The sequence below is a fragment of the Argopecten irradians genome, chromosome 1 (assembly GCF_041381155.1).
Source record: "Argopecten irradians isolate NY chromosome 1, Ai_NY, whole genome shotgun sequence".
NCBI classification, from domain to species: domain Eukaryota; kingdom Metazoa; phylum Mollusca; class Bivalvia; order Pectinida; family Pectinidae; genus Argopecten; species Argopecten irradians.
Genome location: NC_091134.1, coordinates 55,828,582 through 55,852,923, shown reverse-complemented (window position 1 = coordinate 55,852,923; position 24,342 = coordinate 55,828,582). Strand labels below are relative to the sequence as shown.

Here is a 24,342-nt window from a genome sequence, read left to right as displayed (position 1 = left end):
TCGTTATAACTGTGTTTTACAGTAGTAGGAGTTGCTGTAATGTACAATGTGGTAATATTGGTGTGATGCCTACTTTATTTTCTCAATAGGAATCTTCTTTTCCTTGAGCAGCTGGACCATAGCTTCCTCCTCTGAAGGTAACAGGACAAGTAGAGATTCTCCCTCTGTGTCATACCTACAAGGCAATAGTCAAACGATTAAGGTCTTGTTTTACAAGGGATATATGCATGAATCACATCAGCACTTTACTATTTACATGTGTATGACAAGACTGGGTTGCTTACCTTGCCTTCCTCACGACTCAGTATACACAAGATATCTGACCATCCTCTCAAACCTTTGTATGACAAGTAATCTTCCTTAACATGCCCTCCTCCTGAACTAGTATATAGAAATTGCCTAAATATATACACCCGGAACTGTGAATGAAAAGTTAATTTTATGACCTGGACTTTCTCTTGACCCATTATACATATATACACAATGTCTCACCTTGCCATTTTCTGAAACTAGTAAACATAATTGATATCTGTTACCTTTACTACTCATCAGCTCTGTGTATTGCAAATTATCTCCCTTGCCTTGCCTTCCTGACCACCTTCCATATGACAAGTCTTACTATGCATGCTACCCACCTGACTATTATACAAGAGTTATCTCCCCTATCTTACCACCTTCACTACCTTATGTAAGACAAATGATCTCCTTTGCTTCCACTACTGATCATTAAATACAAGTTATCTCCCTTACCTTTCCGCCCCCTGGTCAGTAAATACAAGCCCTCTCCACCCCCAAACGATCAGTAAATACAAGTTATCTCCCTTACCTTGCTGTCCTGCCCACTCTGTGTATGTAGGTGTTGGCATCCTCAGGGCAGTCTAACTGCAATACCCACTTCACGGCTGGGAAATCTAAAATCATTATAAACAAAATTGGTATTACATAATACCATCATGACAAGTAATGCACATGCATGTATAAGGTGCCTTTAAACATTTACAAATTATTTCTTTTGAATTGATCAATGAGTGATAATTCTCTAATCCTGTAGTCATACCTAAGCCTCTGGCCGCTATGTCTGTTGCTAAGAGTATGGCATTTTGTTTTCGACAGAACTCGTTGTAGACAGCCACCCTCTTCAACTGATTCATAGCACCGTGAAGTGCCAGGACAGAAACACCGGGTCTCAGGTGGCAGATACAGTTGTGAATATACCTCACCTAGATAGGGAAAATATGGCAAGATGTAAATATCTCATCTAAATGTGGAAATAAGAGAAAGTCAATGCACAATTCTCCTATACAGTTGTATTGTGTTATCAATATAGCTTAAATAGTTCAGCATTCTTACCTAGATGTATCACTATGTGAAGTACAAATTACCCTTCAATTTACTTTGCTGAATTTGCATGATACAGTCATTTGAAGATTTCAATACATGTACTTATTCAAAGTGTCTGAAATCCTGTGACCTGAACCTTAAAGCTTAATTATCAACTTTTAAGACTGAAAACAATAAAATCAAGAAACAAAGCCCTGCACAGCTAATTTTTGTTTTCAATGACACCATGTAATATTATATTGATATATGAATCATTCATATTTCATCAAGTTGGAATCCATATAGGTTAACTTATATATATATTGTACTGTTATCAGAGCTTTAAACAGCTGTTAGTCGTATTGAATAATTCAGCATGTGACTTACCTGCTTACAACTCGAGAGGAACACTAAGGTTTTGGATTTTAAATGATTCTTTATGAAAGACCACAGTAAGTTGAGCTTGTCATGAAGTTCACAAACAATATAACTCTGAAACAGAAAAACATATACCAAATTTAGAATCACAAATATATGTAACCATTATCAAAACCTAAATGCTACCATCCATCTCGAAAATATATGACAATTTTAATTTCTTTAGCTTCACACTCATATAAATAAAATCTTTAAAAACTGAACCACTCAAACAACATATAAGAAGATAGATAACATTAATTTACCTGTTCAAGTTGTGTAGGTGTGCTGTGTTGAGCATTTTCATGTACAGATACAAACATAGGATTCTGTAAACTTAGCCGAGCCAGATCTTTCACTGACCTGAAATGGGGATATAAAAGTCATATATGTATATTGAAAACAGCAGGGTAATGAGAATTTTACATGTGTTCAGTATAATGTTTTACAAATTAATGTTAACATGTAAATAACAATAAAATTAGTTCAGTATAATGTTCTACAAATTAATGTTAATATGTACATAATAATAAAATTATATATGTGAAAGAAAACTTATTGCTGAAGAAGCTATCAAAGAAAAAAATAAAGTCATCCCTCAGATAACTTACCTTGTCTGTGTCGCAGAAAAAAGAAGGTCTGTCGTGTAATTGGAAGATTTTCTATGATTGCATTCATAGCCTGAGCGAATCCCAAGTCCAGAATTCTGTCTGCTTCATCAAGAACTGAAAGATATGATGTATCTTTAATGACACAAATAAAAAAAAATGTATTCACTTTTGCTTACGCAACCCTTAAAAACACATCATCTTATCAAAATATAAGCATGTAGCACTTGCACTCAATGGAAGTTTTTTTAATGATCACACAAGTTTACTATTGACAGGATATGTAATAAATCATTCTGACATAATACTTGTACCTTTAAAAGTCTATAAGTAAGTTCCCATAGTATTAATTAGAAAGAGGCTAATCCAAAACTAAATGTGTATAGTTGATGGTGTCATTACCAAGTATCTGTAGAGAGTCAGCCGTAAAGTTCGCTGTCTCGTCCATATGTTGGAGTAACCTTCCTGGGGTACAGATCACAATATTTGTCCTGTTCATGCGTCCAATCTCATCTGACAGCAACTGAAAACACAAAACAAAGTATAACTTCTTTGTTTTTGGACCTAATGGGATATTGCAAATACAGTGTTTTTTTGCTCAAATATATGTAAACAAGGACAGTAAATATGACAAAGTACCATAAAGATTATTACCATATTACACTAAGTTATCCAGGTAAACCATACTGCTTGTTTTTACATAACTATAAGCCCTTACATGCTTCACTCTGCATGGGCAAAAATCTATGTAATTTGTATAGGAATTTGTTTCAGAATAATTTATCTAAATCTATAAATTGGATATAGATGTTTCTTACTTTTCCACCAATCACAAGTCCAGCTGAGAAATCGTGAAATTTTCCTATTTTCCGCAGCACTACAAATGTTTGGTAGGCCAGTTCCCTGGTAGGGGAGATAATCAATGCCCCTAGACCATCCATGGGACTCCATTTTTGTCTGTGTAAACATTCCAGGACCTAAAGTTAAGATATATATAGACAGATATAGGCGATAAAATAAAGACAGGGTGAATATTTCACTTTTAACAATACATGTATGTATATCTAAAATATACATAAAATTTATCTAACAATTCTTTGAATTCAAGCACTTATCACTTTGTGCCAATCACTAATTTGTAAAGAAATCCAAGACATTGTCCTTCCCTACAGAAATAGTAAAACTTATAGGTGTACTTACTGGAATAAGAAAAGCAAGAGTTTTTCCTGACCCGGTTTTGGCAGCACCAAGAATATCGTTTCCCTGTAATGCTAAACCAATAGATTCCCTCTGGATTTCTGTTGGACTTTCATACTTTCCAAACACCAGACCTGCCAAGAACAAGAAAATAGAATTTTTTATAATTTATATCATAACCTGACAGCATTCTAAGTTGTATAGAGATACCCTAAACATTTTAATAGTACCAAATCTTTGATAGCTTTTTTTTTAACTAATTCAGAGTAATAATGGGTTCTGAAAATTTGATAACTCCTTGACAGGAAAAGGTCAAATGCAACCAATTGGCAGGTTAATATCAAGTATACAGTACAGTTGGTCAAAAGTCAATCTTTTCATTAGAGTATTCATTAGGTTAAATTGTTGTCCTTCACCAAAGCACTGTCAACCCATAGCAGCTGTATGGGATTTGATTCTTGCTATCAAGAAGAAATTAAATAAATTAAACAAAAAGCCCAGTGCGCCAGTATCACTCAATTGACCCTTTTGGCCCTGCACCTTAGGCCCCAGGGGCTCAGCCTCATCATGTGTACAATTTTGAATCCCCGCCCTATTGCATTATTCTGGTTTGTCATAGTTTCAGTTTCAACTAAATATAAGTAAAATAGAGACCTCAAAAAGGAATAGTGGCGCTAATAGGGATGACAGTGTGTACTGTTTATTGGGTCAAATATATGGTACATACCAAATATAATGATGGATTTGTTTGTCTAATAATCACACTTACCCTGTTGTGTCCGTTTTGAGAGTGGAAAGTCTATGAATTTTTCTACAGAAGAGGAATCAAACTGAAAAAGATATAATCCTAAATCAGGGAATATTTTCTGTATTGAAACAAAGGTATGTATATACATGCATGTACAGTATTAAACTCATCTGTCAATATATAGTTCATAGATACCGGTGGTATATACTATCGAAACATGTCTCCACAATTTAATTAGCTCGCGCCGAGATACTCTGGCCCTGAAACCAGACTTAGACTTTATGACAGAATGATGTGTGGTGTAGGGAAAGAGCACACTTAAAAGCTGGAATTTGCTGGTCAAGCAACATAATGATTGTCACAAATATGTTTTAAAATAAATGACACAATTTTGAAAAGGTAAATGATATTTTAATTTTATTTTTTCTAAATGATGTGAAATTATAAAAATTGTCACAATTTTAAACACTTTTCTAATAGGATGATAGAATTAAATAAATGATCATACAGGGAATGCAATATTGCAAGGAATAACAAGAGGCCCAAGGGCCTTAACAGTCATCTGACTACCTTGGCAATAGCTGTAACGGGAATTAATTAGATATATGATGTCATGGTTAAAAAATAAAAACACTTGGTCATGACCATGTAAGGATCATTTCATGCAAGTTTCAGTCAAACTGCATGGGTAGAACTTTAGAAGAAGTTCAAAATGTGTTTTCAAGATGGCAGCTTTGGTGGCCATCTTGGTTTTCGGGTCAACCCGTCAAACAACAACACTTTGTTGGGACAATGTCAGTATCCTTAAAATTATTCAGACAAGTTCCAGCAAAATCGCACTGGAAGAACTTAAGAATAAGTTCAAAATATATTTGCAAGATGGCGGAAGTGGTGGCCATCTTGGATTTCAGATCAACATAAAATATAAAAACACTTGGTCAGGACCATGACAAGGATCATTTCATATGCAAGTATGAGCTAAATCACACTGGCAGAATTTGAGAAGAAGCTCAAAATTCAAGATATTAGCCCCCTGACCTTGAAAGAAAGTCAAGGTCATTCATTTCAATAACTTTGGTAACCCTTCATCCCAGCATGCCACAGGCCAAATATGAGTACCCTGGACCTTTTGGTTAGTTACAAGAAGTCATTCAAAGAATTGAGCCTATTTGACCCCTGTGACCTAGAAAATAAGTCAAGGTAATCCATTTTCACACCTTTAGTAGGCCTTCATTACAGCATGCAACAGGCGAAATATGAGTACTCTGGGCCTTACGGTTATTGAGAAGAAAACGTTCAAAGACTTTAGCCTTTTTTACCCTTGTGACCTTGACAGCAGGTCAAAGTCATTCATCTTCATAACTTTGGTAACTCTTTATCCCAGCATGCTACGGGCCAAATATAAGTACTCTGAGCCTTACAGTTATTGAGAAGTCGTTCAAAGATTTAAGCCTATTTAACCCCTGTGACCTTGAAAGTAGATCAAGGTCATAAATTTTCACAACTTTGGTAGCCCTTCATCCCCGCATACTACAGGCCAAATATGAGTACTCTGAGCCTCATGGTTATAGAGAAGAAGTCGTTCAAAGATTTTAGCCTTTTTGACCCCTGTGACCTTGAAAGTAGGCCAAGGTCATTATTTATCACAACTTTTGTAGCTTTTTCCCAGCATGCTACGGGCCAAATATGAGTACTCTGGGCCTTATGGCTATTGAGAAGAAGTCGTTCAAAGATTTGAGCCTATTTGACCCCTGTGAACTTGAAAGTAGGTCAAGGTCATTAATTTTCACAACTTTGGTAGTCCTTAATCCCAGCATGCTACAGGCAAAATATGAGTACTCTGGGCCTTATGGTTATATGAGAAGAAGTCGTTCAAAGATTTAAGCCTTTTTGACCCATGTGACCTTGAAAGTAGGCCAAGGTCATTATTTTTCACAACTTTTGTAGCTCTTTTTCCCAGCATGCTACGGGCCAAATATGAGTACTCTGGGCCTTATGGCTATTGAGAAGAAGTCGTTCAAAGATTTGAGCCTATTTTGACCCCTGTGACCTTGAAAGTAGGTCTAGGTCATTAATTTTCACAACTTTGGTAGCCCTTCATCCCAGCATGATACAGGCCAAATATGAGTACTCTGGGACTTACAGTTATTGAGAAGATGTTGTTCAAAGATTTCATCCTATTTGAGCCCTGTGACCTTGAAAGTAGGTCAAGGTCATTAATTTTCACAGCTTTGGTAGCCCTTCATCCCAGCATGATACAGGCCAAAATATGAGTACTCTGGGCCTTATGGTTATTGAGAAGAAGTCGTTCAAAGATTTTAGCCTTTTTGACCCATGTGACCTTGAACGTAGGCCAAGGTCATTATTTTTCACAACTTTTGTAGCGCTTTTTCCCAGCATGCTACGGGCCAAATATGAGTACTCTTGGCCTTATGGCTATTGAGAAGAAGTCGTTCAAAGATTTGAGCCTATTTGACCCCTGTGACCTTGAAAGTAGGTCTAGGTCATTAATTTTCACAACTTTGGTAGTCCTTAATCCCAGCATGCTACAGGCAAAATATGAGTACTCTGGGCCTGATGGTTATTGAGAAGAAGTCGTTCAAAGATTTCAGCCTTTTTGACCCCTGTGACCTTGAAAGTAGGTCTAGGTCATTGATTTTCACAACTTTGTAGTCCTTAATCCCAGCATGCTACAGGCAAAATATGAGTTATCTGGGCCTTATGGTTATTGAGAAGAAGTCGTTCAAAGATTTTAGCCTTTTTGACCCCTGTGACCTTGAAAGTATGTCAAGGTAATTCCTTTTCACACAACTTTGGAAGCCCTTCATCCAGCATGCTACAGGCCAAATATGAGTACTCTGAGCCTTACAGTTATTGAGAAGAAGTCGTTCAAAGACTTCAGCCTATTTGAGCCCCGTGGCCTTGAAAGTAGGTCAAGGTCATTAATATTCACAACTTTGGTAGCCCTTCATCCCAGCATGCTACAGGTCAAATATGATTACTCTGGGCCTTATGGTTATTGAGCAGAAGTCTTTCAAATATTTCAGCCTTTTTGACCCCTGTGACCTTAAAAGTAGGTCAAGGTAAATAATTTTCACAACTTTGGTAGCCCTTCATCCCAGCATCCTACAGGCCAAATATGAGTACTTTAGGCCTTACGGTTATTGAGAAGAAGTCGTTTGAACGAAAAGTTTACGCACGGCGGACGCCGACGGACGGTGCATGATGACTATAGGTCATTCTGACCCTTCGGTCCCCCTGTACCTGTACTGATGTACCTGTCACTGGAGACAAATCAAGAGGCCCCAAGGGCCTTAACGGTCATCTGACTACCTTGGTAATAATCATACAGGAAATTAAATTAGATATAGTGTCATGGTAGCCATCTTCTATTTGGATCAACCAGAGATGTAACACAACACTTTGTCGGCGACCATGTCAGGATCATTTCATGCAAGTTTCAGCCAAATCGCAATGGTAGAACTTGAGAAGAAGATCAAAATGTGAAAAGTTAACGCACCGCGCACAGATGACCTAATAAAGAGAGTTAATATGCACATTTGGCCATTTTATTGTCTTTTAACAAAAAGAACTGTAGAAGAACAGAGAAAATACAATTCCTGTTAAGTGGCCCGACCAGGAACAAAACCCGGTCCCCGGCATGGAAATCTACAACTCTATCGACTGAGCCAAAGAAGCATGCTCCGTCAGCTGAGTGACCAAGACCTATTTAACACTATATACATACAAGTCACACTGACCTGCTCCTTTTACACTACTCCCACCGTTTTTCTTGAGATTTCCTAAATCTCAACACGAGACTCTTTAACCATCTTCCATGGGTTATTTAGATGGGAGCCAATGTAGAAGAACAGGGAAAATACAATTCCTGTCGAATGCCCCGGCAAGGAATCGAACCTGGGTCCCCGGCTTGGAAATCTACAGCTCTACTAACTGAGCCAAAGTAAAAAATCAAAGTACTGAAAGTACTGAGACCTTAAGGCAAGTGAAACAAGAGGCCCATTGGCCTTAACGGTCATCTGACTAATGGCACAATACAACATAGTCATTTAAAGATTTTAAGCCATTTTGACCCCTGTAACCTTAAATGAAGATCAAGGTCATTTTTTAAACAAATATGGTAGTTCTTCATCCCAGCATGTCACAGGCACAGGTCTCTAGGCCTCTTAGTTATTTCAAGATTTTAGCCTATTTGACCCCTGTGACCTTGGATGACGGTTAAGGCATGCTGCAGGCTCAATATGAGTATCCTGAGCCTTTAGGTTCTTCAAAAGAAGTCTTTTAAAGATTTTAGCCTATTTGACCCCTGTGACCTTGAATGAATGTCAAGGTCATTCATTTGAACAAACTTGGTAGCCCTTCATCCCAGCATGCTGCGAGCTCAATATGAGTATTGTTGGTGTATGACACTAAATACATGTAGTTATGAGATAAGGGAGATAACTCCTATAGCTTTATTATCAATACATCCTATAAAGGTCATATCATTAATCTAGGTTATGGAACTTTCTAGAATATTATCATGTATAAACAAATATGTTTGTAAACATGTTGATTATAAGTAGAGATCTAGAATGATCTATTTCCAGAAAGTTCTGTGTGTTTATTTGTTTACTGTTTTTAGTTAGATATTTCTAGAAGTAGAAGGTTCTCCAATATTCTTGAATTAGTGTTTAGCTATATATACTCCAACTGTCCAAAGCTAATCAGAACTGTAATGAGACATATCAAGAATTGTACAGTGCCATATTAGATTCTATTTGGAGAGCTATTGTGACTTTATCTGTGGATTATTACAACATTTTGTGTGGATTTATTCATATTGCCTGGAACTTTACAAATCATCTGTGGACATTAATTTTCCTCGTGGATTTGTGATTATTGTTAATTTGAAACCTGGAAGGATCAAGGACTATACCAGGACATTTGCATACAGATAAGTAACACTTTAAATCATCGTATTACTCTTGTACCACCACCAATTACTTTAGATATTGTAAACCATCTCTGTATAATATTGTATATATAATTAAATTGTGTTTTGAATTTAGCTGCTGGTTTCTCATTTCTGTTATTCGTACATGTAACAGAAATTGGGGGCTCTTGTCCGAGATCGATATTTAATTTGTGAAATCTAACTTTGAAAAATTTATTAAGAAATTTTCCAAATTTGTGTACCAACTTGGAGTTTACATTTGAAACCAACAGCTAGATAAACATGACTTCCATGCAGGTAGAACAGTTTGTTAAAGCGCCATCCCTGGATGTTCTTTTGCAAGTTAGTTAGAAGGATTTACTGTTATTGGGTAAACATTTAGGCCTTACTATCAAAACTAATTTGAGGAAAGCTGAAATTAGGAATGTGATTATAAGATATTTTGTTGACAATGGCAAATTTGACTCTAGTGCATTAGATAGTATAGAGGAAACAGTCGGTTCAGAAATTCAAATTAGACAAATGGAACTTGAACATGAAATTAAACTAAGACAAATGGAAATAGACAAAGAGAAAAGAAATGAGAGAAAGAGAAATAGAAAAAGAGTTAAGAGAAAAAGAGATTGAGAGAGATCAGATGTTAGAGCTAGAGAAGCAGAAAATTAAAGCTGAAACAGAACTTAGAATTAAAGAATTAGAACTAGCTTCTCAAGACAGTTCAAGTAATCCAACTTTTAGGGGTTTACAAGGAAACAGAGGTTTTGATGTCAGTAGAAACATTAGGTTAGTTCCTCCTTTTCAAGAGAAAGAAGTTGACAAGTATTTTCTGCATTTTGAGAAAATAGCTGACAGTATGAAATGGCCTGAAGATAAGCTTACAAAGCTTCTTCAGAGTGTCCTGATTGGTAAAGCTAGAGACATTTATTCTTCTTTATCTGTTGATGACATTTCAAATTACCAAGTGGTCAAGAAAGCTACATAATGTATTTTGAAAGATTATGAGTTAGTTCCTGAGGCTTACCGCCAGAAATTTCGAAACTCGAGAAAGAGAGATGAACAAACTCACGTAGAATTTGCCAGAGAAAAAGAACAATTGTTTAATAGGTGGTGTGATTCTAAAGAAATTGATGAGGATTCTGGTCAATTGAGGCAATTATTGTTGATAGAGGAGTTTAAACGTTGTGTCCACACAAACATAAAAACTCACTTAGATGAGAAAAAAGTTGAAACACTTAGTGAAGCAGCTACAATGGCTGATGATTACGCTCTCACCCACAAAGGCTCATTTGTTAAAAACAGTTCTCAAGACAAAAACAGTACCACTAGGTACTAGTAAATTTGGTCAGCCTAGGAACCCAACCTTTAGTGGCCCTTCTAACGACAAACCTAAATTAAGTGATAAGACTAAGTCTGATTCTAAAACAGATCATAGGGCAGGTGTGGGGTCTCCTTCTGGTCCTGTTTATAATTACTGCAAGAAAGTAGGACATATTATGTCTGAATGTTTTTCTCTCCAGCGTAAGGAGCAAAGGCGTAAACAGTCGGTTCCTTCTGTGTTAGCTATGTCAAAGCCTAGTCAGAAACTTAGTGATATTGTGGAAGATTCTAAAGTGTCTGTTGAGATTAAGAGCTCAGAGTCTGATAGTGTCTTGGAGAAGTACTCTCCCTTCATTTCTGAAGGTTTTGTTTCACTTACTAGTGATATCACCAACTTGAAACCTGTGAAGATTTTGAGAGATACTGGAGCTTCTCATTCTTTGATATTAGATGGCGTAGTGCCTTTGTCTAAGGAGACCTCATCTGGTAGTAGTGTTTTGCTTCAAGGTATAGAGTTAGGTTTTGTTAATGTGCCTCTCTATTGTGTTTATTTAAAGTCAGACTTAGTAACTGGGCCTGTCACCATTGGTGCTAGACCGGAACTTCCCATAGAGGGCGTGTCGCTCATTTTAGGCAATGACTTGGCTGGAGAGAAAGTTAGGGTAGATCCCTTAGTGTCCAGTATCCCTGATAAAACAGGTGATGCTGAGACTATTCAACAGGAATTTCCTGGTATTTTCCCTTCTTGTGCTGTAACTCGTTCAATGAGTAAGAAGGTTTCCGATGTTGCAGTAGTTGAGGATCATTATAGTCCAGGGTAAGGTGACACTTTCTTGGCTCATGATATAGAGGATATCGGGGGCAAGTGTGATCTTTTGAGCAATCCTGTAGACTTTGATAGTGATGGAGTTGTTCCTAACAAGGGTACTTCTTTGTCTGACATGATGAGTAAATCATCTTTGTCTAGAGAGGAGCTTATAGAAGAACAGGAAAAAGATCCTGAAATCTTCTTACTGTGTAATCGGGCTTTGAGTGAAGAAGAGGCGGAGAAAGCCCCGGTTTGTTACTTCCGTCGGTCAGGTGTGTTGATGCGCAAGTGGCGTCCCCCTGATATGTCTCCCGAGGAAGACTGGAAGGTTGTCAATCAAATAGTTGTCCCACCGAGGTATAGGCAAGATATTCTGAGTTTGTCTCATGACGTACCTATGGCAGGACATTTAGGTGTGACCAAGACTTATAACAGGATCCTAGATCACTTCTTCTGGCCCAAGTTGAAACGGAATGTGGCTGATTCTTGTCACACTTGTCAGGTGGTAGGGAAACCTAACCTGAAAACCCCTGTTTCACCTTTGCATCCCATTCCAGTATTTGAGGAACCATTTAGTAGAGTTATTATAGACTGTGTAGGTCCTCTTCCCAAAACTAAGTCTGGGAATGAGTATCTTTTAACTATTATGTGTGCTTCCACACGCTTTCCTGAAGCCATTCCACTCAGAAATATTAAGGCCCCTAACATAGTCAAGGCTTTGGTTAAATTCTTTACACTGGTTGGTCTTCCAAAAGCTGTCCAATCGGACCAAGGTTCGAATTTCATGTCTGGTATTTTTCAACAAGTCATGTACCAGCTCCAGATCAAGCAGTATAAGTCTAGTGCTTATCATCCAGAGTCTCAGGGTGCTTTAGAACGTTTTCATCAGACATTGAAGAATATGATGAGATCTTATTGTTTTGAAAACAAAAGAGATTGGGACGAAGGCATACACATGTTGTTGTTTGGCGTTAGAGAATATGTACAAGAATCTATTGGTTTCAGTCCCTTTGAACTTGTGTTTGGACACACTGTACGTGGTCCTTTGAAAATTTTGAAAGACAAAATTTTGGACGAAGATTCTGAAGTGAATCTCTTAAAGTATGTGTCTAATTTTAAGCAAAGGTTGACAAGGGCATGTGAATTGGCAAAAGAAAATTTGGCCGTTGCTCAAACCAAAATGAAAACATGGTATGATAGAGATGCCCGTGAAAGAAATTTTGATCCAGGTGACAAAATTTTGGCTTTGCAAGCTAGATATTTTGGTCCTTATGTTGTTGAGAAAAAGGTCGATGATGTTAACTATATTGTACAAACTCCAGGGAGGCGCAAGAAAACTCAATTATGTCATGTTAATATGCTTAAGAAATATGTAGATAGAGAAGAGAGCAAGACCTCTCAACTTATTGCTACTTTGGCCTCTGTACCATCACAAAGTGAAAGTACAGCTGATATTTGTAAATTAGACTTAGATGGTGGTGTACAAGATGTAGGTTTAGACTGTGGTGTTAAGTTACGGAACTCAGATGTGCTCGCGAACTTGGACAAGAAACTATGCCATCTATCAGAAAAGGAACGCAATGAACTGAAAGATTTGATACTTGAGTATAAATATTTGTTTCCGGATACACCAGGCAAAACAGATGCTATCTATGACGTGGATGTAGGCGATACGACACCTGTCAAGCAACATCCTTACCGTGTCAATCCTTTGAAAGAAGAACATTTAAAGAAAGAAATTCAATATATGTTGGACAATGATATTATTGAACCAAACAAAAGTGAATGGAGCTCTCCATGTGTTCTTGGTATCAAAGCCAGACAAGACATACCGATTCTGTACTGACTTCAGAAAAGTAAACTCTGTCAGTAAAACAGACTCTTATCCAATTCCAAGGATTGACTCATGTATTGACAAAGTTGGCAAAGCCAAGTACGTAAGCAAGTTTGACCTGTTGAAAGGATATTGGCAGGTGCCATTAACAAAAAGAGCTAAAGAAGTGTCGGCATTTGTAACCTCACAAGGTTTGTACCAATACAAAGTTATATGCCGTTTGGTATGAAGAATGCCCCGGCAACATTTCAACGTCTTCTTAACAGCGTGATATCAGACCTTGAAGGCTGCGATGGATACATTGATGACGTTATCAACTACCACGACACGTGGGAAGGCCATCTACGCGGGATTCGTGAATTCTTTGAAAGACTCACTACCATGAAACTGACTGTAAACTTATTGAAATGTGAATTTTGTCATGCAACTGTTGAATCTTTAGGTCATGTTGTAGGACAGGGGCAGGTTAAACCTGTTTAGGCCGAAGTAGAATCAATTATAGATTTTCCAACTCCTGGAAGCAAGAGAGAGCTGATGAGATTTCTTGGTATGGCTGGATATTACAGAAAATTTTGTCAAAATTTCTCTGTTATAGCAGCTCCACTTACTGCTTTGTTAAAGAAAAATGTCAAAGGACCTCTTTCACGAACAATGGAAATTTGCCCACGAACCAATTTTATTAAAACTAAATGTTACATGTAGCAACATTAAAGCAAACCCTTGAAATACGCTTAAAAAATTCAAAAGGTCCCAGGGGCCTGTGCTGTGGCCAAATTAATGTTGTCCAGTATAGGTGTATGACAGGGTTCCCTTTTTGATCCAAAAAATTATCAAAATAATGTTTTATGTCATAAAACTGTATTATTTTCTGAAGAGTATAAATAATTACATATTATGATCACAAATATGTAGACAAAATGGGACAAATAAAATTTTGGCTAAATTTTAAAGATCGAAAATATCGAAATTTGGGGTATTATTTTCGGCCATGACAATTATTTAACAATGGTGATTCACCAACTTCCAGTTTGAGTGCACCAAAAATATTTTCTAAAAAGTTATCTCATTACCTGAAGTAAATATTGTGAAAATTTCAGAAAAATTGTGGACCGGTAAATTTGTCGTTTAAAGGTCTTAATGAGGCAAGGTCTATTTTTAGCAGTATTACACCGTGGTTGCACCACGGCCCTTTTCAATCATAAAATTGAGAAAACAAAGAAACTAATTTCTTAATCTTATTTAATACTCATTAGTTACATTAAATTTAAATCAATATATGATTTTATGACCTATATATTGTAGAATAATCAAAATATTGAATCACAATAACAAAGTACTTCGGAATATTTAGGGCATTATCATTCACTTTTCAAGCTAGATGATGATTGCAACTGCATTCTCAGAAATATTATTTTTATTTACAGCTGAAAGGCATATAAAGTAAAATAATAACAAAATCTAGAAAAAAAATGGGTGGGAGTAGATTATTATGTAAGAGAATTAAGTTTTTTACCAATTTTCACACATCCCGTATATTAGTGCATATATGTATAATGTTGTTGTTTTTCAAAATATTGTGCTTTCAAAGTGTTGGCAATTGCATCAAATCACACCATTACAAGTTTTTGTTTAAAAAAAAAGACAAATTGATATACGATTTTTTTTTCGTTCAAAAATGTATTAATTTTACTATATAAATATTTCTTAGCAGTTTAATATTTAGATTGTTCAGAACATTTGTGTTCAATCAACTGAAGTTTGATTTCGAGGTTTTTTTTTTAATTTTCTTTAGAATTTTCATGAATTCCATAAAGGTTAACTAAGAAAATTTTTTTTCAGTTAAAAAAATAACAGCATCTTTTATGGTTAATGAAACAGTCAAAAGTTTTTGAGGTCCACAGTTTTATTTTTCATAATTAGCTTTGTGTATCGTAAACACATCATACTATCAATCAAAATGGCATAAGGTTTATCATTTCAGGTAAAAAATGATTTTATAAGAAATTTGGTTATCACAACATGAATTATACATGTCAGGGGGATCCAAATAAATAAATTTATACGTGACACAAAGCTAAGTAACATAAAGTATATGCAATACACTGCATTTAAATGATTTCCAGTTTGATCAGACACTCTCAATTCCTGTTTGACTGTTTCTCCATTATCTCTGTATGATTAATACCATATCCGCCAATTAAGATGTTTAGAGATGTTTTTGTCCATACGGATTACTTTACAATTACTTATAAAACTCATATAATTCTAAACTCAAAGTCAGTTCATATAGTATTCATCGCCACACACTCTTTACCACGGGATATACACCATGTTCATGTACTGTGATCGAAGCCTTTCTTTTGTGTCTATTACTCAGTAAAGCTGTTTAATTTTCTAATTATATAATAATACTAACATGGAATTCAAATATGATTATTGACAATAAAGATAAATCAAGTTTTGATGATCTACTTACAGGTAATGTCTATTTTCATTATTAAAACTGCTACATTCAGCTAGTTATTTTGCAAGATTAAAGAAGTATTTGCCATTAATGTATCTAAATCTGAAATGATACATCAATGAGTTTCCCGAAAAAAAATTAACTTAAAATCTAAAACGATATGTTAAAGTGATGAGATTTACATTTTTTAGCATGAATCAACATAAATGTTAATCAGAAGTGTTAGACCTGCAAATAATTGAACTACTGTAGGTTTGTAACATGACTCGTGTAACCTGGTAACTCTTCCCTCTCAAACCACACAGTTACAGAATCCCATTTTAATCACTCATTTCACTGTAAATATGCTCTATAATTACAAAATAAATCATTAGAACAGGACATATTAATGAAGCTACTTTAAATGCAAAACAGCTTATTGTGGTCATACAACACCCAAATGTTTTGTAATTTTGATTATGTAAAACTTAATTTTTCTACAAAGTATCACTAAATAAATCAATTTGAAATCATATCAAGCGTTACAGATGAGTATTGAATGTTGACACCGTTAGATTCGTGATAAATGATCCAAAATAAGCATATTCTTAACATTATGTAACGTTACCAAAAATAGACCATGCTATATTATAACCTTTAAACGTCAAATTTACCGGTCCACAATTTTTCTGAAATTTTCATAATATTTACTTCAGGTAATGAGCCAACTTTTTAGTAAATATTTTTGGTGCACTCAAACTGGAAGTGGGTGAATCACGATTGTTAATAATTGACATGGCCGAAAATAACACCCAAAATTTCGATATTTTCTGTTTTTAAAATGTAGCCAAAATTTTATTTGTCCCATTTTGCCTACATATTTGTGATCATTATATGTAATTATTTATACTCTTCAGAAAATAATACAGTTTTATGACATAAAACATTATTTTTATACCATTTTGGATCAAAAAGGGAACCCTGTCATACACCTCTACTGGGCAACATTAATTTGGTCATAGCACAGGCCCCTGGGACCTTTTGAATTTTTTAAACGTATTTCAAGGGTTTGCATTTATATTGCTACATATTACATGTAATTTCAATAAAATTGGTTCGTGGGCAAAATTCCATTGTTCGTGAAAGAGGTCCTTTGTCTGGTCAGACGAATGTAAGTCTGCCTTTGAGAAATTGAAAGCCATATTATCAAACTTACCAGTTCTGACTGCTCCAGATTTTAATAAACAGTTTAAACTGTTTGTTGACGCCAGCGATGTAGGTGATGGTGCTGTTTTGATGCAAGAAGGTTCTGAACAAATTGACCATCCAATTTGTTATTTCTCGAAAAAGTTTGACAAACACCAGAGAAATTATTCCACCATTAAGAAAGAATGTTTAGCGTTGATTTTGGCCTTGAACCAATTTGATGTATATCTCTGCACTACAGTTGTGCCTGTGTTGGTCTTCACCGACCACAACCCTTTGACTTTCATTGGGAAAATGAAAAACAAAAATCAAAGAATTCTCAGGTGGAGTTTGACTTTGCAAGAGTACAATCTTGACATCAAACATATCAAAGGGAAAGACAATACTTTGGCTGATGCTTTATCAAGGATTTAAAGGTTTCTTGATATTTCAAGAAAGTTTCCTTTTCAAGAAAACTTTCTTTTCTTTAAGGAGGGGTGTGTTATGTATGACACTAAATACATGTAGTTATGAGATAAGGGAGATAACTCCTATAGCTTTATTATCAATACATCCTATAAAGGTCATATCATTAATCTAGCTTATAAGAACTTTCTAGAATATTATCATGTATAAACAAATATGTTTTTAAACATGTTGATTATAAGTAGAGATCTAGAATGATCTATTTCCAGAAAGTTCTGTGTGTTTATTTGTTTACTGTTTTTAGTTAGATAGACTCTTTACCTTTCATTAGGCATAAATCCTAAGTCACAGTTATTGTTCATGACATATATTAACTGCATTCTATCACAAAGGACTTGAAGTAAAATAAAAATTTTGTGGCGTTATTTACATGCCACTAATGGATTCATATTGGAATGCCTTTCTTTACTATTGGATTACTTTTACAATTATTATTTTCAGAGTGATTAAATTATTTTTCATAGTTCTTTTTCAATACATTGATTTCATAGATTGAAAATGTGTTGCATGCAACAATTTATTTTGAAATTAGTGAAGTACATGCCAGGTCATATTTTTGGAATTGTGAATAAAATATTTAGCATCCAATTAAGTTTGCATATAATCCAGGAAAGGTATTCACTGACCAATTTCTACATAGGTGGTTCATTCAGTTTAAAATATTAAGGAATACGTAAAAACTGTTGAATTTTACTTACTTTTTTTAAAATCCACCTATCTTCATGATAAGTAGCTATGGTAATTCGTTTTTTAAGGTTAATTATTTTTATTCAGTAATCCCATTTAAAACTAAACCTTATCTAATTCATTGAACAAAAGTGATTCGTATTGTGACCAACAAAATTCTGATTTGGCTTATCAATGGTACATGAATAACAATAGAATTTTGTTCGGTTTTGTACACTGGGAATCTATTTTTGTAAATGCATTATCCAGGTTGCTATTGATCTTATATTTCCCAAAAGTATTGGAAATATATCCTGTTAACTATTGTGATTTAGGTAAGTTTTCAGATGCATAGGTAAGTGCAGTTTACTGTAAAAATGTTAAATTTACTATTTGTGTACTCAACCTTTTATATTACAGTCGTATTTACTAAACAATTGATACTTGTTATTTTTTGTTTTGGCTTTATAAGAAATTATGAATAATTCACGTAAATATTTGATTCAAAGGTTATCAAGGATCATAATGAATTTACATTGTATATGTTTGTCTTAAACAAATAGGTTTGGAAAACTGGAGATGTTGATTTGGAACAACATTTGAGATGGGCTAGTAATGCACGCGTCGCCTGTTATTTCCAGACAGGGCCTTAGTCATTTTTTAAAGTTTAGTAATGGCTTCATGTGTTTGGTAATATTTCTCAGAATGAATTGTAATTCTAAAGATAATTTCTTTACAAAGTTACGGTTTAATACGTTTATATAGCTCCATAATATGATGAACAATGGTATAATGTATGTAAAGATACATGTGCATAAGCAGACTATAATGTGTCAATCTGATAACAATGATGGCCATTTCCAGATCAAAATGTTGTGGGCAGCTTAATTTAATGATTGATCGCCTTATAAAGAGGATTTTGAATTGCTGATTAACAATTTTCAAATTTCATTAGAAATTTGATTAGATTCTTTAAAATCATATTAACTTGCAAGTTGTCCTTGGCACAGGTATTTGTTTAATGTTAAATTTTAAAGTGAATCATATTAGATTCAAAAGTTATTTTCATCGACAATTTTCAGATTGTAAACATATTAATCATCTTGGTAATCAATGTTTAATATCCCTTTCAGAATTGAAATTGTTTTGTTCAGGTAATATTGTTAAACCAACCTTTTATGTAAATGTATTTCAAATTGTTATTTCCACAAAAACCAGGCTTGTTTCTGTCTGGATATTTTCACTCCATAATTTGTGTAATAGTTCAATAATGTACACAGACCTGATTTTGATAGAAAGTTTACAATACCTGATCGTGAGCTTACGGGACATGGTTTCAAATTGATTGTGGATATCAGGGTATTGTACCTTTGGAAAAAATATTTTACTGAAATTTCAAATGTCTAGTACAGTAACAATTTTTGATTTGAACCTTAAACCTTAGGTAAAATTAGAAACTCAACCTGTAGTTTGTTAAAATTGATCCCTTAAACTTTTCTGCATATATTAATAAGAATGCATTTAATTTACCAATTATAGGAGGTTTGTCATTACAATTGAAACTAATGTAATTGAGAAAAGCTGAAATAACATTATTGGCTTAATTTGAATTATAGAAAAATTTATTTATAAGTTGAGAATTGGAAAATTTGTCTCTTCTTTAATATTCTTGTCATCACGGGAATTGAAAAGTACGATTTTTCAATCCAAATTTCAAATTAATCTCCTTCAAGTTCGTTTTTTACTACGCCATGAGATTTGAAATTTTATGACTTTACAAATGGAAATTAAAAGTGAGCTCAGAGAACATTTTTGTAAGGTAAATTTATAATGCCAACTTAATTTTTAAGAATCTTTTCAACTTTACAGTTTTAGAGAAGTTAAAGGTATAGTTTACAGGGAAGACTAATCAAGTTAATTGCTCAGATATGTTTTGGATCAATAGAACAGATTATCAAGATGCTGTTAAGATTCTATATTAATAACTTATACCAGAGGAAAAATGAAACAGCCAGGCATGTTAGTTTAAGTGAACAAATGATTCTAAAGTTTACAGTATTAAAAACTTCTGCCTTATTTCAACATTTTTAGATGTTACATTATTTTAGAATGTTTAGAGTCTTATGAAGTATATTTGCTACATTGTGTGATTCTAAAGAAATTGATGAGGATTTCGGTAAATTGAGGCAATTATTGTTGATAGAGGAGTTTAAACGTTGTGTCCACACAAACATAAAAACTCATTTAGATGAGAGAAAAGTTGAAACCCTTAGTGAAGCAGCTACAATGGCTGATGATTACGCTCTCACCCACAAAGGCTCATTTGTTAAAAACAGTTCTCAAGACAAAAACAGTACCACAGGTACTAGTAAATTTGGTCAGCCTAGGAACCCAACCTTTAGTGGCCCTTCCAACGACAAACCTAAATTAGGTGATAAAACTAAGTCTGATTCTAAAACAGATCATAGGGCAGGTGTGGGGTCTCCTTCTGGTCCTGTTTGTAATTACTGCAAGAAAGTAGGGCATACTATGTCTGAATGTTATTCTCTCCAGCGTAAGGAGCAAAGGCGTAAACAGTCAGTTCCTTCTGTGTTAGCTATGTCAAAGCCTAGTCAGAAACTTAGTGATATTGTGGAAGATTCTAAAGTGTCTGTTGAGATTAAGAGCTCAGAGTCTGATAGTGTCTTGGAGAAGTACTCTCCCTTCATTTCTGAAGGTTTTGTTTCACTTACTAGTGATATTACCAACTTGAAACCTGTGAAGATTTTGCGAGATACTGGGGCTTCTCATTCTTTGATATTAGATGGCGTAGTGCCTTTGTCTGAGGAGACCTCATGTGGTAGTAGTGTTTTGCTTCAAGGTGTAGAGTTAGGTTTTGTTAATGTGCCTCTCCATTCTGTTTATTTAAAGTCAGACTTGGTTACTGGGCCTGTCACCATTGGTGTTAGACCGGAACTTCCCATAGAGGACGTGTCGCTCATTTTAGGCAATGACTTGGCTGGAGAGAAAGTTAGGGTAGATCCCTTAGTGTCCGGTATCCCTGATAAAACAGATGATGCTGAGACTATTCAACAGGAATTTCCTGGTATTTTCCCTTCTTGTGCTGTAACTCGTTCAATGAGTAAGAAGGTTTCTGATGTTGTAGTAGTTGAGGATCATTATAGTCCAGGGTTAGGTGACACTTTCTTGGCTCATGATATAGAGGATGTCGGGAGCAAGTGTGATCTTTGAGCAATCCTGTAGACTTTGATAGTGATAGAGTTGTTCCTAACAAGGGTACTTCTTTGTCTGACATGATGAGCAAATCATCTTTGTCTAGAGAGGAGCTTATAGTAGAACAGGAAAAAGATCCTGAAATCTCCTTATTGTGTAATCGGGCTTTGAGTGAGGACGAGGCTGAGAAAGTCCCGGTTTGTTACTTCCGTCAGTCAGGTGTGCTGATGCGCAAGTGGCGTCCCCCTGATGTGTCTCCCGAGGAAGACTGGAAGGTTGTCAATCAAATAGTTGTCCCACCGAGGTATAGGCAAGATATTCTAAGTTTGTCTCATGACGTACCTATGGCAGGGCATCTAGGTGTGACCAAGACTTATAACAGGATCTTAGGTCACTTCTTCTGGCCCAAGTTGAAACGGGATGTGGCTGATTTTTGTAGGTCTTGTCATACTTGTCAGGTGGTAGGGAAACCTAATCAGAAAATCCCTGTTGCACCTTTGCACCCCATTCCAGCATTTGAGGAACCATTTAGTAGAGTCATTATAGACTGTGTAGGTCCTCTACCCAAAACTAAGTCTGGGAATGAGTATCTTTTAACTATTATGTGTGCTTCCACACGCTTTCCTGAAGCCATTCCACTCAGGAATATTACAGCCCCTAACATAGTCAAGGCTTTGGTTAAATTCTTTACATTGGTTGGTCTTCCAAAAGCTGTCCAATCGGACCAAGGTTCGAATTTCATGTCTGGTATTTTTCAACAAGTCATGTACCAGCTCCAGATCAAGCAGTATAAGTCTAGTGCTTATCATCCAGAGTCTCAGGGTGCTTTAGAACGTTTTCATCAGACATTGAAGAATATGATGAGATCTTATTGTTTTGAAAACAAAAGAGATTGGGACGAAGGTATACACATGTTGTTGTTTGGCGTTAGAGAATCTGTACAAGAATCTCTTGGCTTCAGTCCCTTTGAACTTGTGTTTGGACATACTGTACGTGGTCCTTTGAAAATTTTGAAAGACAAAATTTTGGACGAAGATTCTAAAGTTAATCTCTTAGAGTATGTGTCTAACTTTAAGCAAAGGTTGACAAGGGCATGTGAACTGGCAAAAGAAAATTTGGCCGTTACTCAAACCAAAATGAAAACATGGTATGATAAAGATGCCCGTGCAAGAAGTTTTGATCCAGGTGACAAAATTTTGGCTCTATTACCAATACCGGGTCAGCCTTTGCAAGCTAGATATTTTGGACCTTATGTTGTTGAGAAAAAGGTCGATGATGTTAACTACATTGTACAAACTCCAGGGAGGCGCAAGAAAACTCAATTATGTCATGTTAATATGCTTAAGAAATATGTAGATAGAGAAGAGAGCAAGACCTCTCAACCTATTGCTACTTTGGCCTCTGTACCATCACAAAGTGAAAGTACAGCTGATATTTGTAAATTAGACTTAGATGGTGGTGTACAAGATGTAGGTTTAGACTGTGGTGTTAAGTTACGGAACTCAGATGTGCTCGCGAACTTGGACAAGAAACTATGTCATCTATCGGAAAAAGAACGCAATGAACTTAAAGATTTGATACTTGAGTATAAACATTTGTTTCCGGATACACCAGGCAAAACAGATGCTATCTATCACGACGTGGATGTAGGCGATGCGCCACCTGTCAAGCAACATCCTTACCGTGTCAATCCTTTGAAAGAAGAACACTTAAAGAAAGAAATTCAATACATGTTGGACAATGATATTATTGAACCAAGCAAAAGTGAATGGAGCTCTCCATGTGTTCTGGTGCCAAAGCCAGACAAGACATACCGGTTCTGTACTGACTTCAGAAAAGTAAACTCTGTCAGTAAAACAGACTCTTATCCAATTCCAAGGATTGACTCATGTATTGACAAAGTTGGCAAAGCCAAGTACGTAAGCAAGTTTGACCTGTTGAAAGGATATTGGCAGGTGCCATTAACAGAAAGAGCTAAAGAAGTGTCGGCATTTGTAACCTCGCAAGGTTTGTACCAGTACAAAGTTATGCCGTTTGGTATGAAGAATGCCCCGGCAACATTTCAACGTCTTCTTAACAGCGTGATATCAGACCTGGAAGGCTGTGATGGATACATTGATGACGTCATCAACTACCACGACACGTGGGAAGACCATCTACGCGGGATTCGTGAATTCTTCGAAAGACTCACTACCATGAAATTGACTGTAAACTTATTGAAATGTGAATTTTGTCATGCAACTGTTGAATTTTTAGGCCATGTTGTAGGACAGGGGCAGGTTAAACCTGTTCAGGCCAAAGTAGAATCAATTATAGATTTTCCAGCTTCTGGAGGCAAGAGAGAGCTGATGAGGTTTCTTGGTATGGCTGGATACTACAGAAAATTTTGTCAAAATTTCTCTGTTATAGCAGCTCCACTTACTGCTTTGTTAAAGAAAAATGTCAAATTTGTCTGGTCAGACGAATGTAAGTCTGCCTTTGAGAAATTGAAAGCCATACTATCAAACTCACCAGTTCTGACTGCTCCAGATTTTAATAAACAGTTTAAACTGTTTGTTGACGCCAGCGATGTAGGTGTTGGTGCTGTTTTGATGCAAGAAGGTACTGAACAAATTGACCATCCAATATGTTATTTCTCGAAAAAGTTTGACAAACACCAGAGAAATTATTCCACCATTGAGAAAGAATGTTTAGCGTTGATTTTGGCCTTGAACCAATTTGATGTGTATCTCTGCACTACAGTTGTGCCTGTGTTGGTCTTCACCGACCACAACCCTTTGACATTCATTGGGAAAATGAAAAACAAAAACCAAAGAATTCTCAGGTGGAGTTTGACTTTGCAAGAATACAATCTTGACATCAAACATATCAAAGGGAAAGACAATATTCTAGCTGATGCTTTATCAAGGATTTAAATATGACTTAATATTTGAAGAAAGTTTCCTTTTCAAGAAAACTTTCTTTTCTTTAAGGAGGGGTGTGTTATGTATGACACTAAATACATGTAGTTATGAGATAAGGGAGATAACTCCTATAGTTTTTTTTATCAATACATCCTATGAAGGTCATATCATTGATTTAGGTTATAGAACTTTCTAGAATATAATCATGTATAAACAAATATGTTTTGTAAACATGTTGAT

At 35.6% G+C, this 24,342-nt stretch overlaps 1 protein-coding gene across 1 annotated transcript in view; it reads right to left on the bottom strand.

Moving 5' to 3' along the window:
* The window catches only part of LOC138334384 (probable ATP-dependent RNA helicase DDX10), a 42,320-nt gene that overhangs the window by 4,737 nt on the left and 13,241 nt on the right, over positions 1-24,342 (bottom strand). Inside the window, 10 exon segments of the mRNA XM_069283059.1 lie at positions 74-175; positions 827-911; positions 1,058-1,220; positions 1,708-1,812; positions 2,004-2,100; positions 2,349-2,373; positions 2,376-2,462; positions 2,748-2,868; positions 3,164-3,322; positions 3,546-3,676. Coding sequence (XP_069139160.1) covers positions 74-175; positions 827-911; positions 1,058-1,220; positions 1,708-1,812; positions 2,004-2,100; positions 2,349-2,373; positions 2,376-2,462; positions 2,748-2,868; positions 3,164-3,322; positions 3,546-3,676 — 1,075 coding nt within the window.